The 15,825-nt window shown below is 38.1% G+C and overlaps 1 protein-coding gene across 4 annotated transcripts in view; it reads right to left on the minus strand.

Annotated features, from left to right (window-relative positions):
• MAST4 (microtubule associated serine/threonine kinase family member 4) overlaps positions 1-15,825 on the minus strand; it is a 309,587-nt gene that overhangs the window by 31,977 nt on the left and 261,785 nt on the right. For all 4 annotated transcript variants that reach the window (XM_075078836.1, XM_075078837.1, XM_075078840.1 and 1 more), the window contains 3 exons: positions 13,598-13,730; positions 9,448-9,515; positions 7,058-7,143 (listed from right to left, as the gene is read on the minus strand). In XM_075078836.1, the coding sequence (XP_074934937.1) occupies positions 7,058-7,143; positions 9,448-9,515; positions 13,598-13,730 (287 nt within the window). The remainder of the gene's footprint in view (positions 1-7,057; positions 7,144-9,447; positions 9,516-13,597; positions 13,731-15,825) is intronic.

Genomic DNA, 15,825 nt, shown 5'->3' on the forward strand with positions numbered 1-15,825 from the left:
GCCCATCAGTACTAAACTAAGCAGACTGCAAGAACTGCACACAGGACTGCCTGTGACACCAGTGTTCTCAGCTCCCACAGTTCGAAAGAGCATATTATAATTTGCTAAAATATCAACAAAAACACAAATAGAGACTGAAATCTTCCCAAAGATAAACAGTTCAACAAAGATGTAGAAATTGCCTGGACATTAAAAAAAATAAGAAATCTTCCATGTTTCTGCATGTAGGTGGGGCTTTGACTTAATCTAAATGGAAAGCCTGGAATAAAGCATACATCTGCTGAGACATGACTGCGAAATTAGAGGTAAAATTATGGGAACAGCCACAGTGAGTTCTAGCACATAACTCTGTCTTACGTAATTTTGAACCCTGATTTGTCTTCCTGAAGCATGCTTCTGTTGTTGTATAACAACTTACCACGTAGATTGTGATGGCCATCTAGGTTCCATTCACTGTCCTTGAAGCTATCATCTTGCTACATTCTCCTAATCCTGGCATTGAACTTGCAGCTCATTTCCCCCCCTCAGAGGCCCACTTTCCAACATATATCTCTATTCTTTATTTTTCAGAATACTACAGCTGGAACACTAGATGGTAGTTTGTGTTTGTTTTGTACATGGTTTTAAGAGAGAGCACGACACCTCACTCCTGGTTCCTTGGCCTTGATCATTAAATCCTGCTCATCATTTTCAGTGTATTATAAAGACAACTGTAAATTTGAGGATTCCTTTAACACAAAAGCAATGTATTAAGAACATCTAGACCATCCAACTGCCCTGTCGATTATTAAATGACAGTGGTATGCCCTATCTGCCTTCAAGGCCACAATCAGAGCGGCATTTCTGCAACATCCTATGGTTTCAAACCGAGAATTTGCTTTCCTGCCTCCCCCCTTTCTGTTTTTGTAACATGGCGACAGGAGATTTCCAAAACATCCTCTTGATTCCACCGTATGGATCTCCACAGGTACACAAGTGCTGTATATTTTATTGATGCTGCATTTCAACATAGCAAGAAAAGTTGACTTTTCAAGAGAAGTAAGAAAATTTATGAACTTTGGCACTGTCCAAACATTACCTTATTCCACTTCCAACATAAATCTCAACTTGGAAAAGCATCCCTAAAAGCACAAATATAAAACACTGTGTACATGTGTTAAGACCACGAAAAAAAAGGTAGAACATTTAACTGGGCTCCTGAATTGCTCCAACTTTATTATACAATCTATCCCTCCAATTTTACATCCAAAATTCCTGTTTTTTTTTTTTTTCCTCCTCTAAATTACTTACAGGCTTCAGGCCAAGTTTACAGCTCTTCAGTAACTTCCACTTTTAGAGCCATTTTACAATCTAGTCTACATTCAGTGCTTGAGGCTAACGTAGCTGTGTCGCTTGCTTTGACCTGATTCTCTAATTTGTCAGAGAACCTTGAACTCCTTGTGGAAACACAGGTACTGTACTTGCTGCTTGAAAGTTACAGCCGCTCACCAGGAGCTATGCTTTATTTTCACAAACAAGAAGAGACTGCTAAATTCTGTACTACCTTGAAATTATGTCTGATGTTGCCTCCAGTGAAGAGGAGCCACTTGTGAAGCTGTGATTTATATTACCACAATATGGTAAAGTTTATGGATAATTATTCAAGATCAGAATTTACAAGCAGCACTGCACCACCTCTGTCCTTGTTTCAGCTGGGATAGAGTTAATTTTCTTTGTAGTAGCTAGTATGAGACTATGTTTTGGACTTGTGCTGGAAACAGTGGTGATAATGCGGAGATGTTTTAGTTGTTGCTAAGTAGCACCTACACTGGTCAAGGACTTTTTCAGCTCCCCATGCTCTGCTGGGTGCACAAGAAGCTGGGAGGGGGCACAGCCGGGACAGCTGACCCCAACTGACCAAAGGGATATCCCACACCATGTGACGTCATGCTCACTATATAATGCTGGGGGAAGAAGGAGGAAAGGGGGGACGTTCGGAGTGATGATGATTGTCTTCCCAAGTAACTGTTAAGCGTGATGGAGCCCTGCTGAATTCCTGCCTGTCAATGGGTTGTAGTGATTGAATTCCTTGTTTTGCTTTGCTTGTGTGCACAGCTTTTGCTTTACCTATTAAACTGTCTTTATCTCAACCCATGAGTTGCCTCACTTTTACTCTTCCGATTCTCTTTTCCATCCCACTGGGGGGAGTGAGCGAGGGCTGTGTGGTGCTTGGTTGCTGACTGGGGGTAAACCGAAACAACATCCTAGCTAGGCGATGTCCATGACCAGATCAGATTTATTTGGGGCAGGAGGAATTGCCGCCTAAAGCACCGCAGCACTCCTAACATGAACTTCCACTGTGGTGTGGATCTTCAGAGCCCCAGGAAAACATGCACAGCTTCCTTTCAGTGATACGGCAGACTTACCCCTAGTCTGCCTAGAAGCAAAGGAGAAGCTAGCCATCCAAAGACAAGAACATGATGGCTGTAATCCTTCTCTCACAACTGGTACTAGTCCTAGCTGTTCCAATATATCACAAATTTTGCCTAATAAAACCAACACTCCATACCTAACAGCAGCAACATGTTCTATCTTTATGGCAGCTAGTAAACACAGATGCAAAATGATTAAGCTGCTGTCCAAATTTCCTATGGGTAAACTATATTCCTTTATTTGCAAAAGAAACACCTGAGAAATTGAGCTTATCACCAGTTTGCAGCATGCTACACATTCAGGAAAGACAGAATTCAAGACCTTCAACAACGTAACAACCTCTCTCTACCACGGAGAAGACTGCCTTAGCTGCCAGTATTAGACCCTCACACATGTACTGGCTACAGAAGAAAGATAAGGCACATGGATTGTGCTGTACTGAAAATGGAGGGTCATTCAAGGGCAATAAAGTGCATGAGTTCAAAGTTCGTCATTTTGAGTAAGTCCACAATGCATGATGAATATAAGACCCCTAGCATAGAAACTGCCAGGCTCTACTTCCTAAACTGGTCCTTAAAGCTATAGCCTCTTACTCTGCATAGACCAGTCACCCACAGGAGTAAACAGAAAAGAAGGAATACAGCTTACTAGACCTGTAGTCCATTCAGAGGTGGTGCTACTTAAGTGAACCTACAAAACCACACTTCTCCCTATCCCCTTCCACTTCTGGACTGGTGGCTGCCAGGCTGATGATGAATTAACCTGGTTGATGGCTTATTATTCTGCAGCTGGGTAACTTTCCTAGTCCCATTCCCAATGCAACTAACACCTGAGTACTGTCAACCAAGCAGAGAAGGAACAGGAGTGAGTACTCACGGGTTAGGGGCAGCGGCTTCTCAAGACAACATTGCCTTGGAGTTTTTATATTTATCAAGCAGCACCATTAGCCAGTATGTCATGAACATTTTGACATTACCATCTTTGTAGAAGTAAAAGCATCCCAGGCAGGCGCAAAATTGGTATCAGGTATTTGCTTTAAGCAGATACAATTATACATTGGTGAAGAGTAACTGAACTAATACCACTCGCTTCCCTGAAATCAGATGTAATCTTTATTTTGTTGAACTGGTTCAGGAAACCAGGCTGATGCCAACTTGAGGAGATGGACTACTACTACGTGCTACTTCTTGCAAGCTGGAATATTGAAAAAATATTGCTGTGATTGCAGTAAAAGTTTAAAATTTGGGAAGGATGAAAAGTTTTGGCTGGCTGAAAAAAGATAGACAGCTTGTGAAACCATTAATGACTTGGCCAGCATCCTACATGTTTACTGATTCACAGCTTGTTTAACTTCTTGTATATTCCTAGCCATTCCCAAAAGCCTGATACACCTCATCTACTACACAGTTATTTAATTGCACTACAAATGAGTTTATGCAATCAATTAAAAGCAGAGAACTACTAGGATATTTACTCAAACCTTCACAGAACCAATAGTTTATATTTAAATTCATCAAGTTTAACATATCTGACAAATCTCTGCTACAGCATGCCAAGACCAACAATTACCCTGTCAAGCAGTCAAAGCTTTCCATTTCATTAATGAAGGCAAAACCACCAAGCAAAATTAGACAGCGGAATGTATGTTTTTTTGAAAAGTTTGTTCAGAATTAAACCCTCCATTATAGCCTCAAAATAAATAAAATATTGCAATAGCGTACTGAATCTTTAGTAAGGAAGGGCACAAAATACGCCAACTAACATATTTTTGAGAATAAATCAATGAAACACAGGCAGAATTCACACATATTTAGGTTATTTAAAAAAATTAATGATCTGGAAAAACATGGGAGGGGAAAAAATCCTCATAGCTAACAACAATAACTTATTTCAGCTGCTTATACTTGTAAATAAACCACAATAAATGCCTATGGGGCAGTTTATTGTTCTGTTTTCACAGATGGAACAGGTATTATTGCTTTATTACATTCCATTTTGTAAATGCATTCAGGTTACCATGATATGTTCCCCTTTAAACTTGACAAAACTTCTGAGAAAATTAACCACCAATCGCATTAGCGCCAACAGAAAAAGACATGTAATAAAGACCAAAAATTTAGTCTGTCAATATTACAGTCCCCCTTATCTGACATACCACAGGGGAGATCTTCAAGCACACAGATAGTTCTGAAAATGGATATCCTAGAGAATTTAGAAGCACAAGCCTCCTCAACTCAAGAGTAGTTGAGGGGAAGTGACTAGGTGCTAAAATAATTGTTGTCTCACAGTTCAGAGTGTGTTCCTTTCCCTCTACATTAATTACTAAGGGGCTGCACTTTTGTTTGCTTTCTTGTTCTTGATTTTTCTCCTAGAAAGTCACCATTGAAAACAAAAATCCAAACCAACAAAATCTACTTTGTTATTGTTTGCTTAAGGATGGAAGTAACAGCACTCTACAAAACTAATAAGATTTTCAATTTCCACTGCTAATACTACCACAGTATAAACCACCAGCCTACCCGTTTTAACATTAGCTAAAGACAATAATGATTCATGCAGAACCTGGATATGCTCCAAGCTGTTCACCCTCCTTCAGCTCTCCTTTTCCTCACAAATTTATCAGGGTCTCATCCAACTTTTACAACATTTCTATTACCATTTTGCATATTATTGGCATTAATTGTAAGTATTGATTTTCCCTCCCACAAACATGAGGGGAAAAAAAAAATCCTACATGCCTACATCATATGTGCCATAGAAAGCCACAGCTTTTCATCCTTTCTTTTCCAGCTTTTCAAATCCTTATTTGTCTCTGGTTTCAAATGAACAGTTATCTCCAGTCTGTTGTTCTTAACGGCTCATCAGGCCTCCTTCTCACTGAAACATCTATGGAGCAAGAGCCACAGGTCTACTGAACCTCTGACTTTAGGTTGTCAGCCTCATGCTGCTGGTTGCAGGATACCCTTCTGCAGCTGCTCCCTCCTCTCCCCATTCTTCAGTGTCCTGAAACTGCTGGGAAGCTGGGCAGGTCTAGTGACTCAGACACCCTTTTCTCTGACAGGGACCCACCCCACAGGGTTGTTCTTATCCTGCTCCAGTAAGACAAAGAGGAAATTGGGTAGGTGATGAAAGGACGAATGGAGAGGACTAAGCATCTGCCAAGGGAAGGAGAAAGGGGTGCAGCCAGGGAGGGAAGCAGCAGCTACTGCTAACTGCTGGAAGAAAGGCTTTTGAAGTCCTGGGGTAATTGGGAGAAACTGGCATAACGTGTAAGTAACGAGTTTGCCTAGGGAGAAATTTGGAGCAAATTAATTGTGCAGAGGTTGACTAACAAGAAGTTGTATTTGGTTATTCACATAACTCTAATGCAAATTATGCTATTTCCTTCAGGCTTTTTGCGAAGTTATGTAAGCAGGTCTGGGCACGAGTAATAGCCTCCACACAAGCTATAATGACTGAGAATACTAGGCAGTACTAAATGCCTCCTGTCCCAGAGCTCGGGGTTACCTTTAACTGAATATGATCAGAGAGCATTGCTGTGGCCATCAGCTTCAGGCCATTAAAACGGCATGCAAAACTCCAGTGGGCAGATTGCAGGTGCTTACTCTTTATGTCCAAGGTCTCTTTGAAGAGTACTCAGTCCTATCAGGTTCCTCCACCTCTCAAGCAGAGGTAATGCAGAACAGAGCCAGTCTAATGGGGACCGCACTGGCACAGCTCTCTCTGCTGCTGAGCTGTGACACAGTCTCATTTGGCACTGGGTTCCTCATCTCAAGACAGAAACCCCTCTTTTTTGAGCCAATACATCCCTCCTGGTCCTGCAGATTACATAGACCAACAGTTCTGGTCCTGATACATTTCAGAGCAGAGGAGCTCTGAAAAAGACAAAGGTGTAATAGATAGCTATCTGATTAGAAAAGGTGACTGAACACAGACTTCTGCCTCCTGACAGACACAATCCCTGCACTGTACTTCCAGAAAACATTCTGTGTTCACTTAAGGCCCAGGCTAAAACAATTTTCTCTTGGTATTCTAGGATATCTCCAGATGACTCTCATACCCCTGGCAGTAAGCTATGGACTTTCCAAGTACCCAGAAACTAACCAAGTAACAGCAATTCCTTAAAAGCTAACTGTTAAAATTTCAGGATAGAAGACTTTCTATGGAGAAGCAACAAAACAGTGCTGCCCTACTGCAGGAAATTTGTTTCCCACTTCACCAATATTTTTAGGTCACGTAAGCACTCATTTTTAACAATCTGTCTCCCTACAGATGCAGTTTTTTTCTGTGTCATATCTGCATAAACACAGGCTTTTTCCAGTATTATAAAGGTGGCTTTAAATCTGCCTTTTGATTTATTCAGATTTCATCTTTGGCATTACATGATAACTGATCCTGAAAAATCTTTGTGAACCAATATTCAGGGGTTTTTTACTGCAGTACACAGTAATTCATTATTGCCTAGTAGCCTTCTAAAAAAGGTTTTCTTGCGAACTTCAAATATTAGCAACAAAACAGGAAAGCAGAATGAAAAAAGCAGTAGTGCAAACAAGCTCCCTCACGCGAATATCCCTGCAATAAGAAATAATGGGAAGTTAAGCAAAAATAAAATGCAGAAGAGCTGTTTCACTCATGGATTACTCACCCATAAGCTCCGTTACTAATCAATTTAATTGTTTCAAAATCACTTTCCCGAGGTTTCCTCTGCAGCTTCAGTGAGGTATTAGAGCTCTTCAAAGTAAAAGAAGAGAAAGAACAAAAGTTAATACAGTACTTTTTTACAGAATTGGGGGAAAACAAAACAAAACAAGTAAGAAACAACTGTGACCAGGCTGTCACATCCTGATGAACCAGCTAAAAGCTCTAGCCAGTTAGCCACACAGCTCGCACAGAAAGGGACCAAAGGGACTCCTGAAGCAAAGATACTTTTTCCATCAAAAAGGTATCTGCTGCATCTCAGCTATCCGTCCACTTATCTACACGCACAGGTTACAACAGACAGGCATGAAGCCTTCTGGTAAAGGAGTTACTGGCAATTCCTATCGGGCATTACAGACTTCCCACTGACTCTGGTAGTACAGCCTGGTAGTAACAAAATGTAGATGAGCTCTTGCTCATTCAAATAAAGTTTTACACATTTCAAACTAATGCTAGGATAGACTGATATAACTCAGGATGTGAAAGGAGAGACAAAATTAAAGAGAAAAATACTGAAGATAAAAATGCAGTAAGTCTATAATTACAGAGGTCACTTTCACCTGTTTCTATGCCAGAACACTTTCAAGATGGCGTTGTCATGAGTACTGCACAGTCTTTTTTTCTAGCTTTAATTTTTAATTAATCTTTAAGAGGTAAGTGTGAATTAGAATTAGGGTGCAGGGGGGACGATGAGGACACAGGACTCCAAATTTAATATTCCCAACCCACAAGGTCCTTTCCAAATCTCCAAGAAGTTCTACAATCCCTATCCAGGCAGTTTAGTAATAGTTATGGTTAAAAGTAGACTTGGTTGGAACATTTTCAATTAAATGCTTGATAAAGAAAATTAACTGCAAGAAGATTTGTGAATACCTTCTTCAGAGAGATGATTTATTAAATTGTTTAGCCCACATGACTGCCAGTATAGGATTCTTCCTAACTGTGTATTTATGATGATTTTGAATGATCCTGTATTTTATTTTTAAGTTATGCTTCCTATCACTTCCCAGGTGTCTTTATTCCACAACCGCACTTTGAGAAAATGTCTCCAAATATTCACAATATATTTTTCTTTACTCATTTCATCACCTCACCTCATGTTCCTTTATTACACAGCATTATTCCTATATTACTTCAACATTTGCACAACACAAATAACTTTACAATTGCAATTTCTTAGCTATTGCTAAGCCAGTTTTCACTTTAGAATCCCCTAAGCACTTCAGCAGTTCCCGTAAGTCTTCCAGTTATACATTCTTCTCCAATTTGTCAGTATCCTTCTTTTAAATACTACTCAGGTCTAGTATAGTATTTTAAATGCAGATAAATGAAAGCAGCGGAATAAGAAACACCCTTAATGTCACAACTATGGAAACCTTAATAGGCGGCATTTTGCCATAAAGTCAGAAATTATCTGAAGGTAATGCAACATGTACCAGAGGATGATGTCTTTCCTGTAGCATATCAGAACTAGTTTAACAGATACCCCATGCCTGTTTAAAAAACTCTACTAACATCTGTAAACATCTGTAAAGTACCACTGAATTACCTATGCATCCCCCAAAATTCCACTTGCTTCTTATATCCACTTGCACTGAAAATTGACACTGAATTGTTAGAACTCCATCTACTCTTTTGACAGAAATCGAAGCTATAAGAACAAACTTTTAAAAATAAGAATTTAAATTGAGAGCATTTAACCCCATAATATTTAGCCCAACCAGCTCCTCCAACTCATTTTCCTTTTGCCAACCTGAACAAGCACCTGACAAAACATTACTGTAAGATATGCATTTTTGTAGACAAATATTTTCCAACACTGATTCAGAAGAACAATTCACAATCTTCCGGATTGCAAACTAACTTTCTGAATCCAGGCTATTTGGTAATTTGCTCATTTCTTCCTTGTCTCTTCATCCGTTCACAGCCTCTTAATTTGATCATCACCTGCTTCTATAAATGGACTGTTTTAAAACCTGTTTAAAATACTTTTAATTAAGTCCTTCTAAAAGAAAAATAAAACACTAATTAAACAAATACAGGAAGCAGTGGTGGACTTTGTGGTAAAACAATTGCCGCATGGTGAACACTAACTTTGTGGAAGCTAAAGATGCTACAATGTCTAGGAAAATAGGCAGAAAGTTTTGTTCTATTTTTTTTATGAGCCTTCTGTCTGCTGAGCACCACTGCATTAGTCTGAGGATTAACCACTGTTCTATTCAATCTGCTTACACACACCAGGAGAAAATACAACGGGGCAAGGCTGGGGGGGGGGAATACAACACATTTTTCCTTGCTCAGATTCAGCAAAAGCAGCAAGATAAAGTGAAAACTTACGTTTATTGATTCATCCACTTCCAGAGTTTCTGCTGTCCCACTGTCACAGTTAGCTAGTTGAGCTATTTCTGAAAACAAAGATTAGAAACTTCATTTTGAACTACAGCAAATAAAAACTAAATGAAGCACAGAAAACCTGAGAAGCGACAATAAACATGTTGTCCGATCTGCAGTACTTGCCAAGTAACTTTTAGGGCATCTCCAGGCATATATAAAAAAATCCCACCTGGAAAATGAAGACCTGCTATTCAATGCCTATGTAATCTTCCACTGAAGAATTCAGACAGCCATGAAGCAATAAAGAGTGATACTGTTATCACTGCTGAGATGTGGGAATTCTGAGATCCATGTCCGATCTGATCATTAAGACAGCACTAATCTGCTAAAACTCCTTAGGATCTCAGCCCCTGAGGGGTTCATATTAGGCCCCATTCTTGTTGGGTTCCATCATGGTTAGAGCAAAAATCTTCTAGTTTAGACAGAGATGGACTCCAAATTGTTTGCACCTTCTACACAGAAACGCTGATATGCCTAACAGAATAAGCTACAAGCCATTTTCTTAGAAGCTTGTAATTTATGGAGTCACTAATACAGATGACTTATCTAGGAAACTAAGATTTTGGGAGTCTACAAACTGACCTGGTTGCCCCTGCCAGTGTCAGCCTATACGGCAGAGCCCCTAAACCTATCCTGTTCTTCAGGGGCCCAGTAACTACGAATTCATCTGGGTAATAAAAGCTACACGGGAGAGCTGGTAGCTAAGAGACCCTGGGAAGCTTAGTATTTCTTTAATCATGTATGTAGTTAATTATATACTCCACATAACCAAGGATACACATTTTATCACAATTACATGCTGGGGATCAGAGATAACACCACCTGAAATCTGTGACGCGCATTTTAATCTCATGACCATTAGCTGAATTTATGAATATGAAAAATAATTGAATATTCACATAAAATATCTAAACTGGATTTTTCCATATAACAAGTGACTATTACAAGTGCAATTCTGCACAACACTTGCTGTAATCATTAATAGCAAATTAACCATACATATAATTTTCTGTTGGAACAGCTAAAGATTTAAGCAGTAACTCTCATTTGTAATCACTATCTAAAACCCAATGTTTGCAAAGTGTAAGAATCAGAAGTAATGAAAACGTCATGTCAAAACACAAACAGATCTTTAAAGTGTCAGAGAAGCTAAAAACGTTCAAGAAATTCTGAATACGAAGTCATAAACAGTGAAAAATATCTTCAACTGAGAACAATTTTTTTTAAAAAAAAGAGAGAGCCTAAGCTAAAATGATATAGGCCAAACTTGAAACTGGAGTGCATCTCCCTGGCTGAAGTCAGTTTTGTGAACGTGGGTTTTTCTATAATAGAAGTGTTGATGAAACATTTATTGTGTGGGTGAGAACCAAGCAGGCTAGAATAATATACTTTGACAGCCTTCTCAACTGAAATTATTTTCATAAATAGCAAATTAAAATGAAACATTTCAAACAGACCTTTGCAAAATAACCATTATCTGAGGAATGCATATTCTTTGCAAGCAGTAGGTAGTAATGGAATGGAACCGAGTCAGCTTTAGAAACAGGGAGCTATGGAACCATTTTGCAATGCCTGAAGAGATTTTTAAAACTCATCTAAATACCATTAAACATCTGCCCTTTTTCTTTCATTGATTTAAACCATTTCTGGAGACTCATGATTCAAAAAGGTAAAGATGGTAATTTAAAAAAACCAGGGGGAAAAATTTCTCCCTGGGGAACTCTTCAGAAATGCAGCCACCGGTCTCTGCTAAGTGATGAAACTGTTGTGGTATTGCTTTCAGTACAGTATAAATTTATCTAGCATTATCTCCAAGTAATGCATGCATCATTTCACTCAAAGAAAGGACACTACAGCTATGGCAGCAAACAAAGGAGGTAAGCAGAGAAAGGTTTAAGAAAGAAGGTTGTTTTTCTCCGCAAAGGAAGTAAAATTCCTTGCATGAACATTTAAGAACATTGCAGACATAATTTAACAGCTTAGTTGAAAAGAGAATTCTGTGTTTCAGAATAAGTGGTGTCACCAAGGTGGGTTTTGTTTGTTTGTTTTGAAAGAATTAGTTCTTCTGCTATATTTCTTAATATTTTCTATTTTTGCATACAAGGAATTTAAAGCTTTCTCAGGAGGATGATCTTCATGTAATATTTTCAATAGCAATGAACACAGTGTTTCCAAATAATTCTTTTTGTAAACTATTAATTCTAAGGCATAAACCCATAGTGTCCTCCTTTTATTTTACTTCAGGAGATCTCCTTGTATCTAAAGGAATCAATCTAAAACTAAACTCAGATCATTTAAAAAGTCATTGCACTGCTTATAAATATGACTTTTTTATGTAGGCAGGAAAGCATTAATACCAATCAGATGCCCTGAATTATTTGACCACAAGACTACATAGACATTAACCTTTAAAATTATACACAAAGTAATTCAATTGCCCAAATATCTAATTGAACCAAAGATCAGTAATCTATGCATCATAGACCCCTCAGTCTTTCCTGACAAACTACACAGACCACTTTTTCCCTCAGAAAAAAACCCCCACATTTCAATTATCCTGGAATGTTTCAAAGTTCATGTTATATTCATAAATATATATTTCATAAATTGAATAATATGTGTCCTAGATGGAGTACACTCACCTAAAAAAATATTTAGTCTGAGAAAATAGTACCCCTTATTTTTATACAGCATTTGTCTTTAGACCTCTCTTACAATAAACTGTTTTTTAAAAAAATTCAAATATATTATTAAACTCAGGTAGCATCAGAGTCTTGACTCATGCCAAGGAACACCATCCAATAGCCAGCCAGAAAGAGTCAATCAGTAAGATAATGTTCAGGTGGCAGAACCAGGGTTGGTAATACTAAACCCTCAACCCACACTCCAAATTAAACCATGCATATTTGATCAGTGAAGAATTTATGAATTGTCAGTCTAGGCCAGACCAACAGCTCTCCAAATCCAGGAGACACCTCTTTATATTGCAGAGAATTAAGCTAGATACTAATCTTTCCCAGTCCCACAGGGAAAACAATATTTATGTATATTTTCCCAATTTGTCTGGCATTCTTGCTGCACTGCAATCCAAGTAAAAAACAGCATCAAAGCTGCTTTAATCTATATCAGATACAAATAATACTAAATTTGGATGACAAAGGTCTTCTGTGAATACAGGAAGCACACTAATAATAGGCTTGACATTCTATAAATCTGTTAACATAACATGATCATCATCTATAACAATATCCAATCAAATTGAATTAATTAAATTCCTGGCAATATCTGGCAGTGCTGAACTTCACAAGTAGCTGAAGTTGAACAAAAAAAGAGTTTTCTTTTAACACACAATATACTACTAATTTGATTTAAGGAAATCTGATCTTGGATCATAAGAACTGGTTAAAAAAAATTTATAATAATTTTTGGCTATTATTTCATGTCAAGCCCTCCCCTAGAGATCCCCCTTGTCCCAGGTCATAACACAGAAGACAAGCAAAATGGCACTACTAGACTCATTTTCCATGATGACATTTCTGCCAACATTGTCCTTAAAAGAAGGATCAGACAAAGAAAAATTCTGCAGTGACAATACCTCCATCGAAGCCCAAGTTGTCCCTACACAAGTCCTCTACATGGACACAAAAATTACCCAGAAAAATAAATCTTTGCAGTGTTTATAGGAATGGGAGATATTCTTCTCAGAGACTCTAAGATGTGGGAGCCTGGGAGCACTGCTGGCCAAACAACAGCTCAGCCCAGTTTAATTTATAGCTATGCTTGGATAACAGTCACCATCAAATTATACCAGTAAATTTCATCTAGAGCTGAAATAAGAAAATTGCATTGCCAGGCTGGAAGAAGATGACACGTATCATTGACGCAGTGTATTTGTGAATGATACTTCAAATGGAAAAATCTCAGGTGGCCTTTTTAATACCTTTGAACTTACAAGAACTGTAAGAGTTAACAAATTGTTCTGCTTCCACTTTTATTTTGACCCTTTTCAGGTACGCACAGATTATCAGAGTGATTAAACGCATTAAGAAGGAAGAACCTAGGAGCCTATAGCTGGACCAGGAGATGCACTTACCTTCCAGAGGATCTTTATTTAAGCCCAGCTGGCTAATAATATATCGAGGGATGTCTGTTTTAATACCTTGCCCCTCTTTAGCATGGCCTTCAGCTGCTTCCAAAAGATAGTAAAACTCTTCAGGATCAAATTCCTACAAGAAAAATAATCACCATTTTCTCTCTGTAGAAACTGAAGTCTTAAAGCCTAACATAAGAACTTCCTTTGCTTCTTCTATTGCAAATTTTTGACATTTGCTTTATTAAAAACAATACCTCTTTATTCTATTACTAGCAGACTATTGCTCTATTATGATTCTTATACAATGTAACATGCTGTAAGCAATGAAATTTCATACTATTATTTCAGAGCACTACTTTATAAGAATAATAAGTTCTTTGTCCTCAAAACTTCCCATAATATTCAGAGTGAAATGACCTATAACAGCGGTGATAAGATTTCACATACAGAAGACTATCTCCCTGCAGCTGCTTGCATATAAAAATCCACTACCAAAATAAAGAAACTATGTAAACATATTGCTCTCCACTTTCACTTCTAAATGAAGCTTTGAAATATTTTAAATCAATATGTATGCACTATGTTTTATGGAAAATACAATTAAATAAATCACTACAGAATGAAGCCAAAATCGTAAGTTGCTGAAAACAAAATTTGAACTTCATCGATCCAATTGTTCCAAATCTAGCGATGAAACGTCCTACTGTGGGAACCAACTATATTACAACTATTATTTATATTATGCCTAAAAGGCAAGCCTCAAAGAGGAACAAAAAAATAGCAACTCAAACCCCTGCCTATCCCCCGAGTCTCTTGGAAGTGCATTTATTTTACTGCCTTCATAGATGATAAAAATAGGAAAGTGTTCAAAGGAACAAGGAAGTTTATGAAAAGGTTTGGGTTTTTAATAAAATAAACTTCATCTACCATTATGAATTCATAGCAAAACATCTCTCACGTTCAAGATGTTCATGCCCACCATAGATCACAACAGCTGCAATGCTTAACAAAGTGAGAGCCAGTCAGAGTCATGAAACATTGATGTACTGAAACAGACTTTTTGCTGGAGTCAGTTCTGTCAACAATATCTGCAGAAGCCAAGCAGACTGCTGAGCTAGTTAGCTTCTCTGACAGTCATGTCATGGCCTGCCATAACTCCATTGGGCTTTAGTCTGCGTGCTAGATCACAAGGTTCCTGTGCTAGCTCCTCAGGCTACCCAGGACTTGGGAACTCACCATCCCAACCTGGAAGATAGCTTGAGAAATTAGGTATCATGTTTCATTTTGGAAGCATCCAAACTGCTGCAGCTACCAGGAGGAGTTGCAGTGCATCTGAAATGAAATGTCTTTGGAATTTTCAGTCTTGTGGAAACAATCTTAGTTTTTCATTTGTCATGAAACAATTTTCATCACCAGCAGCTTACTCCAAAGGATTTATCACAAACCCACAAGCTGCCCAAACTCTCCTATTTAGCTCAAAGTCTCAGGATGCTGCTAAACTGTCTAAAAATCTGAACAAAATTATTAAGCATTACATGCTGCTTTAGCCTGACTCCCTTCATCTGACATGCTGTTCCCAGCTGTATCTCTTATATGTTACTCCTTGCACTGAAGAACACAACAATATGATGATATGTGCCAAGACATCCTATCTACCTTCATCATGAATATGTCATCATCTGCTTACCTGCTGCAGTGGCAGATATAGAGCTTCTCCACTTGCTAGTAAGTCAAAACAGATTCAATTTCAAACCAGATACTTTTAATCATATGAACATGTGTGTGTGTATATATATATATCTAAATACATACACACGAATAATTAGAAGCATAAATTTATTTTCTGATCTTTACTTTGCACTGTTTCATTTTACATGTACAAATAGAGAAAAATATTTCAATATTTGGCAGTAGCTCTTGGCCCATATGACACTGCAAAAGCTTTATTCATATGATTATCAAGTGAATACAAACAGGAATTTGCATACCATGAACACCTGAGTCAAGACTGCCATCAGAAAGCTGACCATATTACTGCATGGAATCTTAAACTTCTCATGACAAAAGTGCTGGAATTATTTCCTTAAAATGCTATGAACTTTCTTACAGAGGCTGAAGCTTTCCATACCTAGTATCTATTTCAAACAGACATTCTAAAATGTCAACCAATATTATTCAGAAGTTTCCAGAGGGACACTATGGAAAAACAACAATATTGTTTCTGTAAG

This window comes from Phalacrocorax aristotelis, chromosome Z, assembly GCF_949628215.1.
Source record: "Phalacrocorax aristotelis chromosome Z, bGulAri2.1, whole genome shotgun sequence".
Classification (NCBI taxonomy): domain Eukaryota; kingdom Metazoa; phylum Chordata; class Aves; order Suliformes; family Phalacrocoracidae; genus Phalacrocorax; species Phalacrocorax aristotelis.